The 24,192-nt window shown below is 42.4% G+C and overlaps 3 protein-coding genes and 1 long non-coding RNA gene across 10 annotated transcripts in view; 2 read left to right on the plus strand and 2 right to left on the minus strand.

Moving 5' to 3' along the window:
• Positions 1–724: 724 nt before the first annotated feature.
• Positions 725–7,249, minus strand: cutc (cutC copper transporter homolog (E. coli)). 4 transcript variants are annotated; one of them, XM_021580149.2, is made up of 10 exons: positions 7,175–7,249; positions 5,757–5,909; positions 5,546–5,616; positions 3,469–3,528; positions 3,025–3,234; positions 2,827–2,862; positions 2,577–2,710; positions 2,066–2,093; positions 1,827–1,932; positions 725–1,701 (listed from the first exon to the last, which is right to left on the minus strand). In XM_021580149.2, the coding sequence occupies exons 3-10, from the start codon at positions 5,613–5,615 to the stop codon at positions 1,590–1,592; spliced, it is 756 nt and encodes a 251-aa protein (XP_021435824.1). In that variant the 5' UTR covers position 5,616; positions 5,757–5,909; positions 7,175–7,249; the 3' UTR covers positions 725–1,589. The 4 variants fall into 4 exon arrangements, with proteins under 4 accessions (XP_021435824.1, XP_021435822.1, XP_021435821.2 ...); XM_021580147.2 differs by lacking the exon at positions 7,175–7,249 and adding an exon at positions 6,097–6,224; XM_021580146.2 differs by lacking the exon at positions 5,757–5,909 and having other exon boundaries at positions 7,175–7,248.
• On the plus strand, positions 6,052–21,221 carry LOC110502253 (cytochrome c oxidase assembly protein COX15 homolog). Its single transcript, XM_021580145.2, has 9 exons — positions 6,052–6,250; positions 14,405–14,586; positions 14,829–14,951; positions 15,558–15,744; positions 16,861–17,028; positions 17,122–17,203; positions 19,030–19,184; positions 19,418–19,531; positions 19,655–21,221. Exons 1-9 carry the CDS (start codon positions 6,176–6,178, stop codon positions 19,784–19,786), a joined length of 1,218 nt encoding a protein of 405 aa, XP_021435820.1. The 5' UTR covers positions 6,052–6,175; the 3' UTR covers positions 19,787–21,221.
• Positions 7,411–8,934, plus strand: LOC110502256. The gene is made up of 2 exons (XR_002470306.2): positions 7,411–7,803; positions 7,962–8,934. It is a non-coding gene; the product is annotated as an uncharacterized LOC110502256 (long non-coding RNA).
• A 207-nt stretch (positions 21,222–21,428) lies between the features above and the next one.
• Positions 21,429–24,192, minus strand: part of LOC110502255 (Kv channel-interacting protein 2) — a 96,760-nt gene continuing 93,996 nt past the window's right edge. For all 4 annotated transcript variants that reach the window (XM_021580155.2, XM_021580154.2, XM_021580157.2 and 1 more), the window contains one exon: positions 21,429–23,900. In XM_021580155.2, coding sequence (XP_021435830.1) covers positions 23,853–23,900 — 48 coding nt within the window. In that variant the 3' untranslated portion in view covers positions 21,429–23,852. The remainder of the gene's footprint in view (positions 23,901–24,192) is intronic.

Raw genomic sequence — 24,192 nt, forward strand, 5'->3', positions numbered from 1 at the left:
GTGTTCATTCAGTATTGTTGTAATTGTCATTATTACAAATAAATACATTTTAAAAAAATTGGCCGATTAATCAGTATCAGCTTTTTTTTGTCCTCCAATAATCGGCATCGAAAAATCATAATCGGTATGTTGGAGACACATCTCCCTCACTAAATTTAAGCATCAGCTGTCAGAGTAGCTTACCGATCGCTGCAGCTGTACACAGCCCATCTAACCAACTACCTACCTCCTCCCCATATGTTTTTCTGCTCTTTTGCACACCAGTATTTCTACTTTCACATCCTCATCTGCACATATCACTCCAGTGATAATTGCTAAATTGTAATTACTTTGCCACTATTGGCCTATTTATTGCCTTACCTCCTTACTTAATTTGCACACACTGTATACAGATTTTTCTATTGTGTTATTAACTGTACGTTTGTTTATCCCATGTGTAACTCTGTTGTTTGGGTCACACTGCTTTGCTTTCTTGGCCAGGTCGCAGTTGTAAATGAGAACTTGTTCTCAACTGGCCTACCTGGTTAAATAAAGGTGAAATAAAATGTAAAAAAGTAAAATAAAGTCTCGGGTAGAAATTACAAATGTATCCGATATCGAGACAAGACCCAGACGCTCAAAACGTGGTCTCTAGACCGGACTCCAGTACTACAACACTGGAATCAGGAATGAGGGGCAGCGTCGGGCACACGTCGAGATATAATAAGCAACTAATTCCCAAACATTGAGCAATATGACATTTAATCGATTACAAATGACATGACCCTCCCCTGGACTATATTTTAAAAAATACTCCCTGATTGAAATATGAAAAGCATGACCCTCCCCCATTTTCCTCCAGGTGACAATTGTGTAAATTTTGACGCTCCCTAAGAACATTTTAAACATGAATTTATAATAAAAACACATGTCTTTTTCCACATTAACAGTGTGCAGGTCTCTCTTTTCTATCAATAACTCTGTAATAATAATTGGATTTATATTGCGCTTTCCCCAATATTCAAATCACTTTTCATTGTATGGAGGGGAACTCTCCACATAACAATCAAGTAATGACATCAAGCTGAACCTCCAGGAAACAGGATTCTGCCATTGTGTAATTCAATGCCTAATCAACTATTGTGGATACAAAGCTGTATGAAACCTTACACATCTTACAATGCCTAAGGGATTTGATGATAGCCTATATACCTTTTTATTTAGTCATTCTGTAAACATGACCTCACTTTTAGAAATTACTACAAAAATCCATTGATTAGCTTCGAACTTACACCGTATTCCAGGGTACTCCAACCCTGTTCCTGGACAGCTTCCCTCCTGTAGTTTTTAAACCGAACCCCAGTTGTAATTTACCTGATTCAGCTTATAAACCAGCTCATTATTAGCATCAGGTGAGCTAGATTAGGGTTGGAGGGAAGACCTACAGGATGGTAGCTCTCCAGGAACAGTGTAAGAGAGCCTCTGAACTATTCCTTACACTATTTTGGGGTCAGGCTCAATAGGAGCAGGAGGGCCTGCTACCCAAAGGGGCTGAGGACAGCTGTCCAGCAGCCATACAGGGAGTTCAGGTGTGTATGTGCTTGTCGTCACTACAGGGTGTTCTTGGCTATAGCGTTCAGAGAGCGGACTTTGCTCACGTCTGCCACCTTCAGGCCATACTCGGGAGCTGTCAGCGAGGCACCCATGTTCACACAGGAGTTTCTGCAGGGGAGAGCAGAGAGAACTAATAAATGAAGTACTAATTTCATTTATGTAGCGCTTTTAACTAAAAGCATTGTCACAAGTGCTTTATGGGTAAACGGGCTTGCTTTATGGCAAGGACTCACCTGAACTTCATGGCAGAGTCCTTACTGGAGCGAGCAGAACAATGGAACTCCAGAACCCCAGAACTTTCTAGAATCCTCTGGAGATTCCGCTCTGTAATACCCCCTCCTAGAACAGACACACACATTAAAAAAAGATAAGAACATTAGGTACATTGTTACTGCAGACTTGTATGCAGTATCCAGTGATAATCAGCTGAAAGGGGGAATTCACTTGACTTAAACAAATGTAGGGAACTTACCAGGCATAATGGTTATTCTCCCTTTAGCCTGTTGGATGAAAAGACAGGATTGGTGAAAAAGTAGCAAAGGACAGATCAGAAAACATGAAAGGGGACAGAGGGGCAAGACAGCTGACATGATAGGTTGGATGAATAAGGTGTGAAATTAGTTTTGAAACCTATTTCTTCGAAGGTGAATGGGAGGACATTAAGCGAGAAAGTATCTTCAGACTATTGAGGTGCACCCTGTATGGTGGTTTGGGGTTGTTTTGGAACTGGGTAGAAGGAGTAAGTTTTAGGATTGGATCCCTGCCTATTGTTTGGGGCGGCAGTGTAGCCTAGTGGTTAGACTAGTAACCGAAAGGTTGCAAGTTCAAATCCCCGAGCTGACAAGGTCTGTTGTTCTGCCCCTGAACAGGCAGTTAACCCACCGTTCCTAGGCCATCATTGAAAATAAGAATTTGTTCTTAACTGACTTGCCTAGTTAAATAAAGGTAAAATAAAAAAATTAAAAAAATTGTTCCAGACTCACCTGTTCCACCAGGCGTTTGATGAGAGGCAGTCCCTCCAGAGCTGAACAGTCACATCCGCTGGTCAGAACACGCTCAAACCCCAAAGACACCAGCGTCTCCAAGGTAACCATGGGGTCGTGCACCATGTCAAAGGCTACAACACAGCAATAAAAGGTCAGGGTTGGGGTGAATTTCTTTCATGTGTCAGTCTGTCTTAACATAAATGTCACCAAGACCAGGCAGTCATGAAACCATAGGAAGCTGTTTTACCTCTGTGAAAAGTAACAGGTAGAGGACGAGAAACAGCTGGTGGAGAGGGAATAAAGGAATAAATTGGATTAAATTATAATCCGCATCACTGACAGTTTGTCGATTTTCAAACCCTCGCTTAAGGATCCCAGGAATCTCAGATGGCAGGGCCAAGACTCTGTGCCCACTTAAATTGCATGAATTCATGCACACTCCTACCTAGCAATTCCATACAGAGTTCAGCGTCTACTCTCCCATCCTCAGTCAGAGCTCCCAGCACCAGTCCATCTGCCCCATGACTCCTCACCAGCTCAATGTCCTTTTTCATCACCTCCACCTCACGGTCCGAGTACAGGAAATCCCCCCCGCGTGGACGGATCATGGTATAGACCGGGATCCGCACATACTGCTTCACCACCTGCAGCAGACCTGGGCCAAACCAAGTGATGGAGAGAAAGAGAGGTTACAACACAAAAGTGAAGACAAATGTGCATTTTCATTACCATGTGAAAACACTACCTTCATACAACATAAAGCACTTTGAGACAGTGAAAAGAGCTACATGAACGCAATCTTTTATGCCATCCGTTGACAGACACCCATAAACATGAATTGAGATCTGTATGGGTTTACCCATATACAGGCTGTGGGTCTCACCCTCACCTATACTGGGCGTGATTCCTCCTTCTAGCAGACTAGAACACAGCTCCAGCCGACCAGCACCTGTGGGTTACAGACATACACCAAGTATTTATTTTGATTTAACTAAGAAAGTCAGTTAAGAACAAATTCTTATTTACAATGACGGCCTACTCCGGACAACGCTGGGCCAATTGTGTGCCGCTCTATGGGACTCACAATCATGTGATGCAGCCTGGATTCGAACCAGGTACTGCAGTGACGCCTCTTGCACTGAAATGCAGTGTCTTAGACCACTGTGTCACTCGGGAGCAGATTGGTGTAGGGTCTAAACTAGGCAAGTCAGTTAAGCACAAATTCTTGGTTACAATGACGACCCACGGTGTGTAGTGATGACCAACTACATACCTCGCCCACCAAGTTAAGCCATGCGAGAGCTGGGTTCAATAGGGTCTGGCTTCAACAGACATGTGTGCTAGCTAGCTAGCGTTGTACATTCTAGCTAGCACAAGCTAGGTAGCACACGCTAGCAAGTACACACTACCTAGCTAGCTAGCTATTAGCATTACATCAATACATGCCACACCCACTAGCATTACGTCACTAGAAGCATTACATGCACACTAGCTAGTACTAGCGTATATTAGCTAGTGTGCATGTAATGACGTAATGCTAGTGGGTGCGGCATGTAGTGACGTAATGCTAATGGAAGTTGTACTCCTACAAGTACCCTCAATGACAGTGAGTGCCACTATAACCTTCAACCTGGCATTTCTGCTTTCCACAACCCGAGTCGTGTTGACAACCTTACCAATGAAAGCTATGAAGTTAACTTTAGTCACTATCAAAGCACATTCATAATTGCAAACCATGCCAGGACCAGCAGAAGCACCAGCCCCGACAGTAGGTACACTTAGTACAGGAGCAGCCATGGAAGCTCCATCAGTCCGCACTGTAGTTCCACCAATCTGTCTTTGTCTCTGCATATGATACATGATGACTGATATATCTCAACCTCTGCACCTGGTATCCACCGAATACTGCACTATGTTCCCCTCCACAATTACAACACTTAACCTTCACATTTGTCCCACATTCACCTCCACACTTGGCACATATTTTCTTTCCTTTACACGGATCAGCTACATGTCCCACTCTTTGACATTTAATACACTGCAATGGGAATGGCGACAAATTCTCTGACATTAAAACTAAGGAATCCTATCTGTACTTGTCCAGGCAAAACCTCAAACCTCAGTAGCACTGATACGCTTTCACATCTTTGACCCGCTTTCCTACTGATCAACCTTTTGGCCTCAATCACTGCCTCCCTTCACATTAATATAATCTATGGACATAGATATTGGAACCCCAGTGATCACTCCCTCAACCTAGCATAAGCACCAGGGACATGGCTTTTAATCTTCTCTTTTTTTATTGGCACGATCTTCCCTTGCTGAGCCGGACTACCACAAAATATTACCAATCTACCTTTTCCAACGAACCGGGCTAGTTTCACTTCACCTCTCTCTACAACATTGGTTAGTCAGATATGGTGTAAATGAGACCCTGTGGTCTCACCAAACACCATCACCACTTTCCACACACATTTTTACTCTTGCTTCCTACCTTGGCCTTCTTTATGATATCTCTTCTTCCTTGACCCTCATCCTCCCACTCCATATCATCAGAACTGACACCCATATTGTTTGCATTCCAGCACAGCTGTTGCTTCTCCAACCTTTCTTCCATTTCGTCCACAGTACTGGCTGCCATTTCCAACCCAAGCGTGTTGTCAAGACCTTTCTCACACTCAAACAAGGGCCAACTATGTTTTCGATGAGGTAAAGAACAATTAAACGGTTTTCAGCGTCACAAGTCTACTCCTCTTCGGCAAGCACACAGCCAACCCTAATCTAATGCACCTGATTCTAATAATTAGCTGGTTGATAAACTGAATCAGGTTAGTTACAGCTGGGATAGGATTGAAAACCTACAGGAGGGTAGCTCTCCAGGAACAGTATGGCAGAGTCGTGGTCTAAAGTCAACTTCACTTAGGGGAGGTTAGTTTACACTATAGCATTACAGCAGCATAGCTTACCTCCCCTCTCGGCGTTGATGGCAGACTCCACACTGTCCACACACACCTCCATCAAAAAGCCCTCTGCCATCCTACGCACACACGGAGAGAAATATTGTTTCCATGAAATGCCAGACTGGTGTAACGTTACTCAAAATCAATTCACACAGCATATGTCGACAAATACCAAACTTTTAAGCTATTTCAAGTTTCGACTTCCGTGTTCACCTACCCGTCAGCCAAATATTTGTATTACTAGCTCCTTGTTCTGTGTGCGCGTCAACTCTCCACCGTTTCAGCCTTCACTTGTTGTCAAGAACCAACCCTTCATTCGGCCATCGGTCACGCTCATCTATTTTGCCCTATCTGTGATCGATTAATCGTCCTGGTGAAACGTCAATCATAGAAAGAGTTGATTGACTATGGGTTTTTAATCCACAAGTATCAATTTATACATGTATGTTTGTGATATTATTTTTTTTAAAGTACAACTGTAAAATGTTATTTGTATAGCCTCGATGTGACGTCAGAGGTCAGAGTTGAATTGCATGTCTCTGTTAGGAAACACTTACGGTTGTGTAACGTTTTTTTTTTTTTATCGATGCCCAGTCTTCCTACCGCTGTTGCGTGAGAGGACCATTTTAAATAAGGATGCTGCTCCCTTCGTTACGGACGTTGGTGTCGTGTGGCTGTCGAAATGCTGGGAGAGGATTTCAGCAGAGCAATGTAAGTGGAGGAAATGGGCTAGCTAGCAAGCTGCTAACGTTATCATGACTGACTAACCTGCATCATGTCGGAAAGTGGTTTTCATGTCTTGCTGTTTTCAAGGCAACTTGGAACTCGGAGGAAAAAAGGTCAAATCATGACGTCAGTGACTTTTTTAGGTCGGAAAGTCGGAGCCCAAGAAAGATGCCCGATTTCCGGACTTGGAATTCTGGCTTGAATGACCGTTCAAAACTATTGTTCCCAGTCGGACCTGGTTTTTCCACGGAGTTCGCAGTTGTCTTGAACGCACTGACATCGGAGTTTAGAGTTCCCTGTTTTGTTTTGAACGCGGCATAAATGTCACTCCAAGGTGAAGGAAGCATACAGTAGATGCGGTAGCTAAAGAGGACAATGTAACGCAGACCATGTGGTATAGAACAAGGACGCTCGATTGAAGCACATTAAACAACTGATCTAACAAAGTGGATATTCGTCATGATTGATGTATTGTAACACGCCCACAATGTGGTTACTAAAGTCCAATTTGGATATGTGGCTGTTTTTCGCTGAATAACATTTAGAAGCTGTACCTTTTCAGATTTAGAAGTGACTTCTAAGTCCAGTTCATATAAACTGGTATATAGCTAGCATTCAGAAATCGGTGCTGGTAGGCAGTCGTTTTTAACTGCAATGTTGTGACGATTACATTTATGGGGTCAATTTAACGCCAAATGTATTGAATTAAAACTAAATAAATCGTGAACATGAAAAATAAAGTTGAGAATGTACAAATGAGGACGGTTGAATGCAAATAATTTTAAAGCGAGAGCAAAACTCCGACGTGATTAAAAAATATTTGAAAACGAATGCAAAAATCGTTTTCGGTTAAACTTTCCCAGCAATCAATCCTATTGAATACATTTAGCCCTTGCCTGCATGTACTACCTTTTGGTTACGCCACTCGTATCTTTGCTTTCACTGCCAGTCTTTTCGATTGCGAGTTTTGTCATTATTTTCCCGTGAAGGGCGGGGTTTAGAGGGAGGCGTAGCCAATGAGTCTCCATTGGTCCGCTAATTTTGGAGTGACGGTTCGTCTTAACCCAATCAAATGAACATGATAGACACGCTTTTTCTTCTTCTATTGCCTATTTAAGTAGATGGTCTGACTTCACCTCGTTTTAGGGTTTTACCTAACGTTTTTCACAATTGTCAGTCACGAGTCAGTAATGTACAGATATTAGAATCTATCTAACTACTTGGTTAAACATGTGAACTACATGTTGCACAGGTGTATGGCAAACCAGTTTCCAACACCTGCGCCGAACGGAACGTTGTGCAACAGGTAATTCATATGTTTAACCAAGTAGTTAGATGGTTTGTCATTAAATGTATTAGATAGACATGCTTCTAATATCCGTATATTATTTTGAACTACCAAATTAATAATTTTCTTGCTAAAAACACCAGGTTATTGATGATTTAAGATGATATTTTCCAAATTGTCTCAAAGAGAAATCTTGGCTACCTCCTCCGCTAGCAATGCTCAGGCATCATCCAATGTCGTTATACAGGAGGTAAATGCTTTGATTGACAACTGCCACAACTATACTGGCCTGACAGATTTTCCTTCTTTGCCTGTAATCCCAAGCAAACCGTCAGCTTCCAAGAAAGGCATGTTTGAACTGGGCCCAGATGCCACTGCCAATAATGATGTTATCGCCACTCTTTCCAGGCTCATCAATGCAAGGCTGATGCCATAGAGAAAATGGTCGGTGACAACTCAATGAAATAGAGGGCTTAAAAAAAACGGTTGACTTTGCATGCATGGAAATCAAGGATGTTAAGAATGTCGTCCACATCGAAAAGCGTTTCAAAAAGAAGGGAAAGATGGACTTGTGCTAAAGAAGAATCGCGGAACTCGAAAGCGACTCCAGACTTAGTTCCCGAGGCAGATGGGAAGAATGTGCGGCAAGAGACCATCAAAGTCTGCCAAGCTATCCTATCCAAGGAGAAGGCTGAGCTAGCAGATGTTGTCGACACTAGATTGCCTCAACACGAGAAGGTAGGGTGACTCCAAGCCCAGAGGTGTCATTCTCCAGTTCACATCATGGATCTACAGGGATGCCACTTGGAAAGCAGCCAAGAAATCGACCTTCCTACGCGACAACAACCTGCGGTTTGCTGAATACCTCTTGAAGGCAGACAGAGAAAGGAGAGAGAAACTGTGGCTAGCTGTGGAAAAATCACGAAAAGAGGGGAAAGCGGCTTACTTTCCAAAATCAACCTTCCTCCATGAGGACTGTCACAGACTGTGCCTGGTGATCAACATAGGCTACCTAGATAGCTAGCTAGCTCTGTGATCAGATCCCACTCCTGGCTCTAAGGTTTTTAAACTTTCATTCTACCTGCACAGGACTGCTGGAGTAATGGATATTTACTATTTGATTTGTTCTCTCACTTCTGATATTTTTACCTGCAGTATAGGCAGTGAGCAAGCTCTTTTTTGTTTCTTGTTCTGGCAGTTATCTTTGTTATGCTAAACTATTCTCACTCAATAATTTATATCTATATGGTGTGCAATGCTGGTTTCTTTTCATTTTTACTCGATTTGCGATTGTTGTTTAGCTCGTAGTACTTTCTGTTCTGTATTCCACTTTATCGTTGTCTATCGTTTCACTCAATAAAGCTAGGGAGTTAAGAAATAATGTAAAGCGGAAAGCCTTATTTTTATTTGCCAAACAGCTTAAAACAGATTTATGTTTTTGTTCAAGAGTCTCATTGAGTTTCTACCGACGTCAACTTCTGGAGGTCTCAGTGGGGAAATTATGTATGGCTCTCATGGTTCTGAACTCTCTACTGGAGTTATCACTCTAAAGAATAATTTCAATGGAAGCATTTTGCACTCTCAACTTCTTACAAGTTCTGTTAAATCCAGCAATATGAAAAGGGATCTCTATTGCTGACAGAGATATTATCATTAGTCAGCTTGCAGATGACACCACCCTCTTTTTGAAAGATGCTGACCAGATTCCTAGAGCAGTCGATGTGATAAATATATTTTCCAAAGCGTCTGGTCTTTGCCTAAACCTTAAGTGTGAATTGTTTGCTGTTAAAAACTGTGATACCCTCTAAATGCAATGTTCCAGTCAAGGAAAAAGTAACATACCTTGATTACCATATCTAAGGATCAATAGGAAAGATGCTCATGAAATGTCATACCTATTATTGAAAAAACTAAAAGAAGATGAACCATTGGTTGCAAAGGGATTTATCCTTGAAAGGTCAAGTATTGCTTTCTAAAGCTGAAGGTATTTCAAGACTTCCTTATGCAGCCCAGTCCCTACAAGTATAGGTAAAGCGGTTGTCCAGATGCTTTGCATCTTCATCTGGAAAAATCGTACACATTATATTAGGAAATCTGTTGTTATGAACACATATGAATATGGTGGTCTCAATTTTTTCTTTAATACTTTTAAGATAAATTGGGCTAAACATTTCTTAAAGAATCCTACTTCAATGTGGAATTTCATCCATCATCTTCTCCCGTTTTGGTGGCTTCAATTTCATGTTACTTTGTAACTATAACATTGATAAGATTCCTACAAAAGTATCTGCTTTTCAAAGACAAGTATTCTTAGTGTGGTCGTTAATATATAAACAATTTCTCCTAGCATAGGTATTTCATTTGGAACAATAAGGATATTTTGAACAGAAACAAGTCTTACTTTTTTAAAGAACTGGTGGCGCACGGTCTAAGGCACTGCATCTCAGTGCTAGAGGCGTCACTACAGACCGTGGTTCGATTCCAGGCTCTATCACAACCAGCCGTGATTGGGAGTCCCATAGGGCGGAGGACAATTGGCCCACCGGGTTAGGGCTTGGCCGGGGTAGGCCGTCATTGTAAAATAAGAATTTGCTCTTAACTGACTTGCCTATTTAAATAAAGGTTAAATTATTATTATTTTTTACGGCATTGTAGAGCGAGCATTAGTGGATTGCGCAGTCAGATGGACGAGAGTAAATGTGACCGACCGCCTCGATCTTATGTAGCAACATTTTCAATTTATTTTTACATTGGACAAAAGTGGAGACGCCGAGCTAGAAAATGGTATATCATACACTGCAGTTGAGGAACAATGGGAAAATAATTCTACTTTGAAAGTTGATGAACTTGTAACCCCGCTTTTGAGAAAATGGTCCTTGAATGTTTTGGTACATCTACTGGAGCGCTCTTCTTTGTCTACACCCATTCAGCATCATTCACACGCTCTTAAGCCTTAGCCCAACCCGTCTCTTTAAGGATTCACATGTGAGACCATGTGCTAAACATAGTGAGTAGTTTAGGAAACAACCAAAGATTTCAAAGCTAAAAGTGGTAAAAGTAGTAGCCTACAATAAGGGAAAAACTGCAGGTAAAAATACACTTTAGCTAGCCCTTAGCCTACATCCTAATCTGACTGCAGGTCATATACAGTTGAAGTCGGAAGTTTACATACACTTAGGTTGGAGTCATTAAAACTCGTTTTACAACCACGTCACACATTTCTTGTTAACAAACTATAGTTTTGGCAAGTCCGTTAGGACATCTAATTTGTGCATGACACAAGTTATTTTTCCAACAATTGTTTACAGACAGATTATTTCACTTATAATTCACTGTATCACAATTCCAGTGGGTCAGAAGTTTACATACACTAAGTTGACTGACTTTAAACAGCTTGTAAAATTCCAGACAATTATGTAATGGCTTTAGAAGCTTCTGATAGGCTAATTGACATCATTTGAGTCAATTGGAGGTGTACCTGTGGATGTATTTCAAGGCCTACCTTCAAACTCAGTGCCTCTTTGCTTGACATCACTGGAAAATCAAAAGTAATCAGCCAAGACCTCAGAAAAAAAATTGAAGACCTCCACAAGTCTGGTTCATCCTTGGGAGCAATTACCAAACGCCAGAAGGTACCACGTTCATCTGTATCAACAATAGTACTCAAGTATAAACGCCATGGGACCAGGCAGCTGTCATACCGCTCAGGAAGGAGATGTGTTCTGTCACCTAGAGATGAACGTACTTTGGTGTGAAAAGTGCAAATCGATCCCAGAACAACATCAAAGGACCTTGTGAAGAAGCTGGCGGAAACAGGTACAAAGTATCTATATCCACAGTATAACAAGTCCTATATCGACTTAACCTGAAAGGCCGCTCGGCAAGGAAGAAGCCACTGCTCCAAAGCCGCCATAAAAAAATCCAGACTACGGTTTGCAACAGCACATGGGGACAAAGATTGTACTTTTTGGAGAAATGTCCTCTGGTTTAATGAAAAAAAAAATAGAACTGTTTGGCCGTAATGACCATCGTTATGTTTGGAGGAAAAAGGGGGAGGCTTGCAAGCCGAAGAAAGCCATCCCAACCGTGAAGCCCGGGGGTGGCAGCATCATGTTGTGGGAATTCTTTGCTGCAGGAGGTACTGGTGCACTTCATAAAATAGATGGCATCATGAGGCAGGAAAAGTATGTGGATATATGGAAGCAACATCTCAAGACATCAGTCAGGAAATTAAACTTGGTCGCAAATGGGTCTTCCAAATGGACATTGACCCCAAGCATACTTCCAAAGTTGTGGCAAAATGGCTTAAGGACAACAAAGTCAAGGTATTGGAGTGGCCATCACAAAGCCCTGACCTCAATCCCATAGAAAATTTGTGGGCAGAACTGAAAAGCGTGTGGGAGCAAGGAGGCCTACAAACCTGACTCAGTTAAGCCAGCTTTGTCTGGAGGAATGGTCCAAAATTCACCCAACTTATTGTGGGAAGCTTGTGGAAGGCTACTTGATAAGTTTGACCCAAGTTAAAAAATGTAACGGCAATACACTGAATTAGTATTTGATAGCATGTAAACTTCTGACCCACTGGGAATGTGATGAATGAAATAAAAGCTGAAATAAATAATTATCTCTATTTTTCTGACATTTGAGATTCTTAAAATAAAGTGGTGATCCAAACGGACCTAAAACAGGGAATATTTACTGGGATGTAATGTCAGGAATTGTGAAACACCTTAGCCAAATACATTTATACTCAGTGTATCTAAACTTCCTTCATATGAAGTAAATGCTATAACCACCAACATTTAGCTAAGTGGATGGGTCACCATTGTCTAGACATGTACACATGTTCATGAAATACAGTAGATGGCTGTAATCACCCCCAGACACACCTGGCTAACTTGATGGGCCATGTAATCATCTGGTGAAGTCGAGTCTTTTGTTTAGACATGTAGCTCGTTAAACAATGACCGGCATAATCCCACCTCATACCACTACCAATACAAACATAGCTGTAGTATGTATCTGCAGGCTAAACTAATCACACGACGGATTCTATGTCCTAACTCATGAAATTGCCCCCAGCCTTCCTACGAAAGGAAGTTTCACTTACCGCATCCTATAGAGATCCTATTAAACACTAGAGGGGTTATGTCATAAACCCTCAAAGTTCCATAATGGGGTGAAAATGGTAGCCATCTCGGTCAGGGAGAAATCCAAAACCAGTCTAATTGGAATGAAGGGCAGTAGAGGCATCCCACCGAGAAAAAAATGTTGTAAAGACAACTGCTTGACGTTCAATCAACGCTCAGTTTTGGTTGACAGTGAAAGTTAAAAGGACACAATTTTCAGGTCGTTGTTTCAATGACTTGAAAACAATTTAATTTCAATGTACTTGTTGCCTATACGCATGGACACAGTATAAAAAAAATATTCTATGAACAATTTTATTAACAATCATGCATCACTCCAGTATTTACACAGTATTTTCTTACAACATTCAAGTGCTAATTGTTTTTATTCCCCTGCTGAAGAAGCATAGCTCAAATCATCATACCTACTCATATTTCAAACATCCACAGTATTTTTCCATGCCTCACTATTAACTTAATTATTGCCAATACATATTAAGAAAGGGGTTTCCATTTGGATTTAAAATGTCAATTTCATGTAATATTTAGTCATTATTATTTATGCAACCAACTGATAATTGTTTTGTTCACATATATTGTTTACCAAAACAAGTTGGACAGTGCATCCAATTCTTGCTCTTTTAATCAATGGCAACAACGTATTGCAAAATCAATGAACTGACCCATCCAACCGACTGTTGCAAAACCAATGAACAAATATGTGCAAAAACAACACATCTTGGTCCATCTTAGTATGAGAAACAGGGGCCTCCCGAGTGGTGCATTGGTCTAAGGCACTGCATCGCAGTGTTGAGGCATCACTACAGCTTGGGGTTTAATCCCAGGCTGTGTTACAGCCGGCTGTGACCGGGAGTTCCATAGGGCGGCGTACAATTGGCCCAGCGTCGTCTCAATGAGGGGAGGGTTTGGCCGGAGGGCTTTACTTTGCTCATCGTGCTCTAGCAACTCCTTGTGGTGGGCCGGGCGCCTGCAAGCTGACTTCGGTCGTCAGTGTTTCCTCCGACACATTGGCTGGCTTCCGGGTTAAACGAGCGGGTGTTAAGAAGCAGCACGGCTTGGCGGGTCATGTTTCGGAGGACGCATGACTCGACCTTGCAGGGATGAGACAAAATCACATTTTGATATCACGAAATTGGGGAGAAAAAGGGGGTAAAAAAATAAAACGCAGTATACATTCATACAATTGTCCATGGTATGTACTGAGTGTACAAAACATTTGGAACACCTTTTGCCCTCAGAACAGCCTCAATTTGTCAGGTCATGGACTCTACAAGGTGTCAAAAGCCTTCCACAGGCCCATGTTGACACCAATGCTTCCCACAGTTGTCAAGTTGGCTGGATGTCCTTTGGATGGTGGACCATTCTTGATACACATGGTAAACTGTTGAGTGTGAAAAACCAAGCAGTTTTGCAGTTCTTGACACACTCAAACCGGTGCGCCTGGCACCAACTACCATACCCCGTTCGAAGGCACTTAACTTGTCTTAGCCATTCACTCTCTGAATGGCACACATACACAAAATTTAACCTGTCTCCTCTCCTTCATCTACACTGATTTTTGTGGATTTTAACAGGTGACGTCAATAAGGGATCATAGCTTTCACCTCGTCAGTCTGTCATGGAAAGAGCATAAATTTCCTAATGTTTTGTACACTCAGTGTTTAGCTGAAGGTCTAACATCCCTCTCTTCCATAACAACAGCGGACTCCTCATTTGCGGCAATGGCTGGCGAAGAGAAGCCAGCACTCCATCACAGCAGAGGCAGGAGCCAACACAGCTCCAGCTACAGTTCCCAACGCGGCCACCAATCGGATCCTCGGCCGATGGCTGTTGGGCTGCAGTGGACTGGTGGTCGGGGCAGTGGTGTTGGGAGGTGTCACAAGGTAATGCAGCAACACATCATGGAAGAGAAACAATGTACTGTAGCTGTAACCACATTGGTTGGATCTTCAGTGTTCAATAATGGGTCTACTTGTTATTGATCCTGCAGGATAAATGCCTTACTTGGAGCTGCAAGACCTAGCTAGTTAGCTGTAATGTTTGTGAAGACGACTCACTGCAATCACATCTCCTATGTTTTGTATTTTATTGAGAGATACTCTTTGTGTGTGTTCTCCCCATCCAGGCTGACGGAGTCAGGGCTCTCAATGGTAGACTGGCACCTGGTGAGAGAGATGAAGCCTCCTCAGACTCGGGCCGAGTGGGAGGCTGAGTTTGCCAAGTACCGGCAGTTCCCAGAGTTCAAAATGTGAGTGCCTGGCCTGTATGTATCTGTCTTGATAGTTAGGCTACCTCAAAGTCTACATCAACAGAACATGTATAATTATGTTTGAAAGGGATACTGGGAGATTCTCCTGTTTTTCTACTTTGTGTTTGATGAACTCGTGGATACATTTTTTTTTGTCTCTGCGTGCAATATGAAGGAAGTTAGCAGTTGTTTCGCGAGCCAATGCTAAGTAGTGTTAGAGCAATGACTGGAAGTCTACAGGTACGCTAGCATTCTTCCTCTGACTTCCTTCATACTGCACACAGAGACATGCAAATGGTATCCACAAGTTCATCCTACTGGTTATGTGGGAAAATCCCTTTAAGAACCTGTTTCTGACCTTTCTAAGATACTCGACAGTGGTGTGAAAATGCTCAATTTATACCTGCCTTAAAAAAAGAAGTCCTCCAAATGTCCTCTTAAAATGCTAACGGAATTAACTATCTCAAACCATAGCGTTAGTTTTAATTTCACCTGGGAATCGCTCTAACATAGCAAGCCTTTCTGTCAAATAAGATTGTTGCAAACTACTTAACTTTTGACTACTCATCTCATTGATGACTCACTGTCCGCTCTGTTTTTCTCCAGAATGAACCATGACATGACTCTACCAGAGTTTAAGTTTATCTTCTACATGGAGTGGGGCCACAGGATGTGGGGCAGGCTGGTAGGGCTGGCCTATGTCCTCCCCACGATCTACTTCTGGAAGAAAGGCTACTTCAACAGATCTATGAAGGGACGTGCACTGGGACTCTGTGGATTTGTGTTCTTTCAGGTAAGAGAGTAAAGATGGGATGGGGGGGGGGGGATTATAGTTCAACAAAGTTATGAAGGGATGCTCACTGAGACTCTAGATTTTGTCATCTTCCAGGTATGGAGGAGGGTTGGAGGATGAAGTGATGGCGAGGGAGAAAAAGAAAGTGAGAGCGAGCACACGATAGTTCAACAGTTGGGGACGTATATAGTCCTCTTGAGAACAGCTGTATGTCAACAGTAGGCTGCTAATGATGTGATAATAGTCAGTTCACCAATGTCAACAAGGCATGTTGAATGAATGGTAGCCTAGTAGTCAGACCTAACTTGATGGATTAGGTCAGGTCAGGGATGGAGACACTGACGTAATAAATGAAGGAGATGATGGAGCTCTGAAACGAGCTCATATAGACCTAGTTCAGTTGCTTCATATTCCAAATAACCTAGACTACAAGATGATATTCCAACCTTGCTAGACTACAAGATGGTATCCAGTAATTTAATTATTCCGAATTTTCTCCCCAACATAATGTAAGAATAAGACTGTTTATATTTTCACTAGACTATCCACATAAAGACACATATTAATTAGAATAATCATTACCCCTAAATGTTACCTATGAAAGTGTCATGGAGACCACCTTCATTTCATTAAATACCAAACACAAGGCTTTTGCTATAATTTAATGCTGACCACCTCCGGACCTCCCCCTACCCAACCTTAGGCTTACATCAGCACCACCTTGTCTGAAAATCCTAGGGAGAGCCCTGATTGTACATTTTAAATGTGTTTCTAGTTAGCTACTGAAGAGCAGCCAATTACCAAGTACCCATAACTCTATAGCCTACCATTCCTACCGAGGCAGTCTTCTGCCAACATCATTATTAGGCAAAAAAAGGTGCATTTGCCCATGACTTGAGCAGTGTGAGTGTCGCTCGCGCAGTTGTGGGGAGCAGTCACGATGCTGAAGTGGTACTCATACAAATTATTCAAGGTTGGCAGGTCTGGATTTGCCTCTTCCAGATGATACAGTACACAAATGTTCCGGGACTGTCTGAGAACCTAAGCTGTACATGGCTTCTACGGTCTAAGTTGTCTAAAATGGTTTCCCCATGTCTTTCCATTCCCCTCTTGTAGGGCCTCCTGGGCTGGTACATGGTGAAGAGTGGTCTGGAGGAGAAGCCAGAGTCCTATGATGTCCCCCGAGTCAGTCAATATCGCTTGTCTGCTCACCTAGGGTCAGCTCTGCTGCTCTACTGTGCTAGTCTATGGACCGGACTCACACTGATGGTCGAGCCGCACAAGGTACTGAAACACGCACACACCCGAAAGCTCAAACTATTAATCTATTAACTATTAATCATGTTTTGAATCTGTGTCCCCTCCCTCTACTCCTAGTTGGCTAATACTAAGCGTCTGAACCAGTTGAGGAGGTTTGCTAAGGGCACTGTAGGATTGGTCTTCCTCACGGCACTCTCAGGTAATTGTGTGTGCTGTGTGTGCCAAAGTGGCGGTTGTAGCAGGTTTGGATGTGGATTGTGTATATACAATGCCTTCGGAAAGTATTCAGACCCCTTGACATTTTCCACATTTTGTTAGGCCTTATTCTAAAATTTATTTTTATTTTATTTTAATTCTCATCAATCTACACACAATACCCCATAATGACAAAGCAAATCTGGATTTTACACATTTTTGCTCATTAAAAAAAGGAAATATTACATAACTATTCAGACCCTTTACTCAGTACTTTGTTGAAGCACCTTTGGCAGCGATTACAGCCTCGAGTCTTCTTGGGTATGACGCTACAAGCCTGGCACACCTGTATTTGGGGAGTTTCTCCCATTCTTCTCTGCAGATCCTCTCAAGCTCTCAGGTTGGATGGGGAGTGTTGCTGCACAGCTATTTTTAGGTCTCTCCAGAGATATTCGATCAGGTTTAAGTCCTGGCTCTGGCTGGGCCACTCAAGGACATTCATAGACTTATCCCAAAGCCACTCCTGCGTTGTCTTGGCTGTGTGCTTAGGGTCGTTGTCCTGTTGGAAGGTGAACCTTCACTCCAGTCTGAGGTCCTGAGAGCTCTGGAGCAGGTTTTCATCAAGGATCTCTCTGTACTTTGCTCCGTTCATCTTTGCCTCGATCCTGACTAGTCTCTCAGTCCATGCCGCTGAAAAACATCCCTACAACATGATTCTGCCACCACCATGCTTCACCTTAGGGACGGTGCCAGGTTTTCTCCAGATGTGACGTTTGGCATTCAGACCAAAGAGTTCAATCTTGGTTTTGTCAGACCAGAGAATCTTGTTTCTCATGGTCATTGTAAATATAGTGTTTGGCCAATATTCCGTTAGGCCAATTTACCATGAAGGCCTGATTTTATGGAGTGCTGCAGAAATGGTTGTCCTTCTGGAAGGAAGGACATCTCCACAGAGGACCTCTAGAACTCTGTCAGAGTGACCATCGGGTTCTTGGTCACCTTCCTGACCAAGGACCTTCTCCCCGAATTGCTCAGTTTGGCCTGGCGGCCAGCTCTTGGAAGAGTCTTGGTGGTTCCAAACTTCTTCCATTTAAGAATGATGGACACCACTGTCTCATAGCTCTACAGACAATTCCTTTGACCTCATTGGCTTGGTTTTTGCTCTGACATGCACTGTCAGCTGTGGGACCTTTTATATAGACAGGTGAATATGCCTTTCCATATCATGTTCCATCAATTGAATTGACCACAGGTGGACTCCAATCAAGATGTAGAAACATCTCAAGGATGATCAATGGAAACAAGATGCTTTGTCATTATGGGATATTGTGTGTAGATTGCTGAGGATTTTTATGCATCTAATACATTTTAGAATAAGGCTGTAACGTAACAAAATATGGCAAGAGTCAAGGCTGTGATGAGACCAGTTTTGCAATATGTTTTTCCACAGGAAAAATAAATAGATAAATGTGACTCTGGATGACAACAGGGCGGCAGGTAGCCTAGCGTTGGGTCAGTAACCAATAGGTCGCTGGTTCGAATCCTCAAGCCGACTAGTTGAAAAATCTGTTGTTGTGCCCTTGCTTCTGTAAGTCACTCTGGATAAGAGCATCTGCTAAATGACAAAACATAATGATGTTTCCAACATTAGGGCTGTTTTCCTAAAGACTTTAAATACGCTTCATATTTCGTTTCATTGCCACGATACCAATGCGTATCGCCATGCTGGTATCGTCTCGTCCCTAGTTTTGTTTCCTTGCCACAATACTGGTATCATCCCAGCCATAATAACCCTAACATGACTGACGATGGTGTGTGTCTGTGTTACAGGTGCGTTTGTAGCAGGGCTGGATGCTGGGTTGGTGTATAACTCTTTCCCTCTGATGGGAGACAGATGGATCCCTGATGACCTCCTGGCCTTTTCTCCAACACTCAAGAACTTCTTTGAGAACCCCACCACTGTTCAGTTTGACCATCGAGTTCTGGTACATAACGCACACAGCCTCGTTTTATTGATCTGATTTCTGTTATTTATGTAGGTGATTGATTTCGCACTTCATACATTTTTCAAAACAACGCGGCTTACGCTCATGCATGCATACATTTTCGTATGGATAGACCCAGCGGCAATCGAATCTACAATCCTGGCGTTGCATGCGCCACCTGAGCCACAGATGACCACTAAACAGTAACTGTTACTCCCTGCCTCTCCCTCCAGGCAATTTCGTCTCTGACGGCCATCACAGGTCTCTATATGTTCTCCAGGAGGATGATGCTACCTAGGAGAGCTAAGATAGCCATATCCTGCCTTACAGCTATGGCCTATGCGCAGGTACACACACACACACAATACGTCATACACCAATGCTTTCTTTTACACTGATGCTTTTGAGAGTGCTTTTGAAAATCAGTATGTACAATGGGTGTTAATTTGTCCCTGTGTTTCCATCCTCAGGTTGCCCTGGGCATCAGTACCCTGCTTCTTTACGTGCCCACTCCCCTGGCAGCGACCCACCAGTCAGGCTCTGTCGCCCTGCTCTCATTGGCCATCTGGGTCCTCGCAGAGCTCAGGAAGGTGGCCAAGTAGATGCCCACTTTGCCATGACTCCATCAGGCCTCCAGAGACAAACCAGTCCAAGGGGGAAAAAAAGAAGAAGAATATTGACAAGATGCTCCAGGAAGAAAGAGAGGAGAGAATCATTCTATAAAACAATGGATTGGGTCTTTTGATACTATGTCAGTGAACTTCTATGTTGCAAAGCTGCAAGCTCCTTCCACCGGTTTGAAGTTCTATCATAACATTAGAATTCAGTTATATAAAGGTTGTTTTGGTTGATGCAATGGCAAGAATGTTCAAGCTTATTTCACTACCTTTTTCCCCAGCAGTGCAGTGGTTGGGCCAGGAGGTGAGTCGCCTGTAGTTTAGAAATCTCACTGAAAGGCATTACTACAGCTGACGACAGATTACATTTCAATGTCACTAGATAGCGACTATTAATAAACTGAAATTGAGTTGAGCAGTGTAGAATTTTAGCAACCAGGAAATTAGCGATTTACACTAGATGACACGGCCACAAATTCAGAACAGCTTTCCAAGTTTTAAAACAGATTTGACTCCGGCGGGAGAAATCAATAGGTGAATATCACAGCCGATCACAACACCGGCGGGTAAGTAATACTGTGAAACACTGATTCCACTGTTAGTGGCAGACATATTACGGACATTTTCATAAATTATATTGCAAAAATTCTAAAACTAAATCCTATGTTGGCACATTTTAACGCCTTCAGAAAGTATTTATACACCTGGACTTATTCCACATTGTTGTTACAGCCTGAATTTCAAGAAAAAAAAACCTCATCCCTCTATAGTGCATTCGGAAAGTATTCAGACCCCTTCAACTTTTCCACATTTTATTACGTTACAGCCTTGTTCTAAAATTGCTAAAGTTTTTTTTTATTACTCTTCACACTACCCCATAAAGATCATATTTACATAAGTATTCCGACTCTTTACTCAGTACTTTGTTGAAGCACCTGTTTTCATTTTGTCATTATGGGGCATTGTGTAGATGGGTGAGAATTATTATTTTTTGATTTCAGGCTGGAACGCAAAAGTCAACTGATCATTTAAGGCTTGCATACAATAATTACATAATACTAACGGGTACATAGGAAGTGTGTGTGTGCCTTTTGCTTCTGAAAAGGACAGGACATGAATGCTTTTGACTTATTGAGTTGTGTCTCATCCTTTGACTTCTGTCTGTTTCTGCTGATCAATGCACTGCCTCTTGATTTTTCTATATTTTCATACTGAGGTGAATATTAATGCTTGCGGTACCACAGATCTAGGATCAGTTACCCAACTCCCCAATCCTTACCTGAACGATTGAGGTATACCGGCATATCTGAGCCAGGATCAGTGGCTGGAGGGCAATCTTTGTATGTTAAATAATGTATTATATATTGGTTTAGGACACTTGTGTTGGGTATGTGTGTGATAAATACATATGGAATCTTGAGTTTGTTTTGTTACTAGAGATGTCTTGTCTTTAAAAAAAGGCAATGTTAAACCATCTCAGTATTTTCAGAGCTTCATAACTCCACACTCTTAGCGGTTTCCTTCTCGATGGACACCGTTTAGGAATAGGCTGTATTATGTAGTGAAAGCCAGGCAAACTGCGAATGAAGCAAAATGATCACTTAAAAAACCTTCACACAAGAAGATGCATAGCATTGTGATTTTTATTCTCTGTACAAAATATACACATCTTAAATATGCAATGCAACAGTTGAGGCTAGCCAACTTACTAGACACGGTCAGTAACAATGGGTTAGTAGGTATCCTTGCTTTATGACAGTACATGCGAGTATAGACAGGTTTCACTGGTGGTCAGTTCAGGAAATCCCCTACGGCACCTGCAAGGGGGCAATCAGAGCCAGACCACTCCCCTGCCTCCCCCAAAAAGAGATGTGAAAATGTTCAATTGGATAAAATGGAAATGTAAAGAAATAAGAAGTTACAAATACTGTATTGGTGTTGGAAGAAAGTGCAGGTTATTACAACAAGGGTGTTAACCGATTAATAATACACTCTTGGTGGAAGTTGGCCTTAACCAGAGTTCTAGGGTCAGTTATCCTTCTCAATCCTAACCATAATCAGTATGTGACTAGGAAAATTGGAGTCTGGACCAGTGGGTTAGGGGCAACTTTTACCTACTCCCAGGAGTAGGTAAAAGGGGGTAAAATATGGACATTATTGCTTATGCCACTGTTGTCTTTTTATTGACCCACCTGATGGCATATTATAATTTTTGGGGGGGTTGAAAGTGAAGTAATTAATGTAATTTAATGAAAGACACAGGAAGTAGTTGATGGATACAGGTAGTGTTATCTTACAAAAGATCAGCATTCTATTCAGAACCACGAGGTAGGCGTTCCACCCCATTTCAAACAGCCTTTTTTTAAACACCCAGTAGGAAACGGCATCAAGTTTGCAAAGAATCGGGAAACTGTACTATTCAATCGACAAATCTTCACTCTCTCACAATGTACACACAAAAACACTCCTACTCTCCTTTCCGCTCCTTCTCCTCTCTTCCCTCTCTCTCACATTTCACAAATGTGTTTATTTATACCCTGATATAACTGAGGGTGGCTTTAAATACTTTAGTTGGTGTGCCTGACTCTTTGGTGTCAGTGGGGGGGGGGAAGCAGGAAACATTACTGCTGTCTTCATGCCCACCTACCCACGCACACACGTAGACATGTAACAAGAGGCTTAATTTAGATTCTGAAGGAGATTAAATTGTTCTTGACATGTTGCTGGTCTTTCATGGTCGATCTAAACAGAAATGCTTTCAGTTTCAACTGTATGATAAGTATAATGCAAAATAATCAGTGTTACAGTTTTGAACTTCAATTCCCACAATTCACTGCATCAGTTAGTCACCTGTAAATACAGAAAGGGATCTTCGGGAGCCTAGATGGTCCAACCAGCATGTTCATCAATATAGCGCCACAGACTGTTTAGTAGTTCTTGACCACAGGGTTATTGGAAGAGGTACAACAGTCAGCATACACCTATAGCTAAGGTAACAGGTACAAAGGCCAGAGGGTAAGTTAGTGTTAGTACAAAGGAGGTCTCGTATGGGGTTGAAATCTGAATGGGTTCCTAACGGAGACGGGAATGCCAGTACAGCCTCTCACACGCACGCAAATACGTACACACATACACGGAGTGAGGCACCTGTGGGTGACTCTAGGACCAGCAGACAGACAACAGACAGGCTGTAGTATTTCTGTAAATATATATATAGGTTATTATTAAAGACATCATCATGCGATATTAAAATCAGTCCCTTATTGAAAACAACTATGTCTCTTCTGTTCGTGAAGAGTGAGTCTCATCCTTCAGATCCTCAGTCCCTTCTGTTCTGTTGTCCCTTTTCCAGGTGTCCTTTCCTCCTTTTGTCCACTAAGTGGTACTAGTTACCTCTGTATTAATGTCAGAAGTGTCAGGAGTCAACCTGCTCTGGTAGAAGTTGGCATCCACAGATCTAGGATCCGCTGAACCACTCCTGACCTTAACCTTAACCATTAGGTGGGGCTATGCAAAACTGACCTTAGATCAGTGAGTAGGGGGATTTAATCGTAAGGTTGAGTCCAGCCAGCAGGCTACAGCAGCTTTCTCAGAAACAGGAGTGTTAAATAATGAAATGGTTAATGAAACAAGTGTATTCAATGAGGAAAATCACCTCGAACGTTGCAGATTGACAAAGAGCTGACACGATTGACTCCTCATTACAAACGACTGGCAATCATATCTGTTCTGCACAACGCATTTCTATCTGAACATTCTGTAAAGTTGCACATTCCTGAACAGGTCCTTGGTGTGGGTGTGGGTCAGAGTCTATGAGCCAGCCCTTCTCTTCTCTGTGTCTCTGGAAGAGATGAAAGGTTGGATAAGAGGGGCCTTCTTTTGGCTTGCAGTGGGTGCGGAGAGAAAGGAGTTAGAAGGAGGTGTCAGGATTTGGGGTGGGGGGCTGAGGGTCAATGTCCAAGCCCCTTTCAGAGTCCCCCCACAACACACACATGCACGCGCACAAACACACCTCCCCTGTTCTTCAGCCCCTTTTCTATGTCAGAGGCTTCTAGATGACGTTGTCAAACAGCTGCATGGACTGCATGATGTTCTCATCCTGAAGAGAGTGAGAGGGATGGAGAGAGAAGGAGAGATAGAAATCTTAGTTAAAGAGAGACAGCAAGGACAGCAAGTTTCCAGAGGCACAATGAAACCCTGTTTGTTTCAGCTTCTTGTTCTTTCTCATGGGAGTCTGACTCCCTAAAACAGACGACAGTAGAGGTGACCCTCAAGAGTAGTCTCTCTTTCTTGTCGGAGAGCATGCTGGGAGTGAGTCGGAAGCAGGCGCGAACAATGGAATTATTTTCACTATATTGGGTAGTTGAGTTGTTTTATATTGTCTCACTATC

The sequence above is a fragment of the Oncorhynchus mykiss genome, chromosome 23, assembly GCF_013265735.2.
Source record: "Oncorhynchus mykiss isolate Arlee chromosome 23, USDA_OmykA_1.1, whole genome shotgun sequence".
In the NCBI taxonomy this organism is placed as follows: Eukaryota; Metazoa; Chordata; class Actinopteri; order Salmoniformes; family Salmonidae; genus Oncorhynchus; species Oncorhynchus mykiss.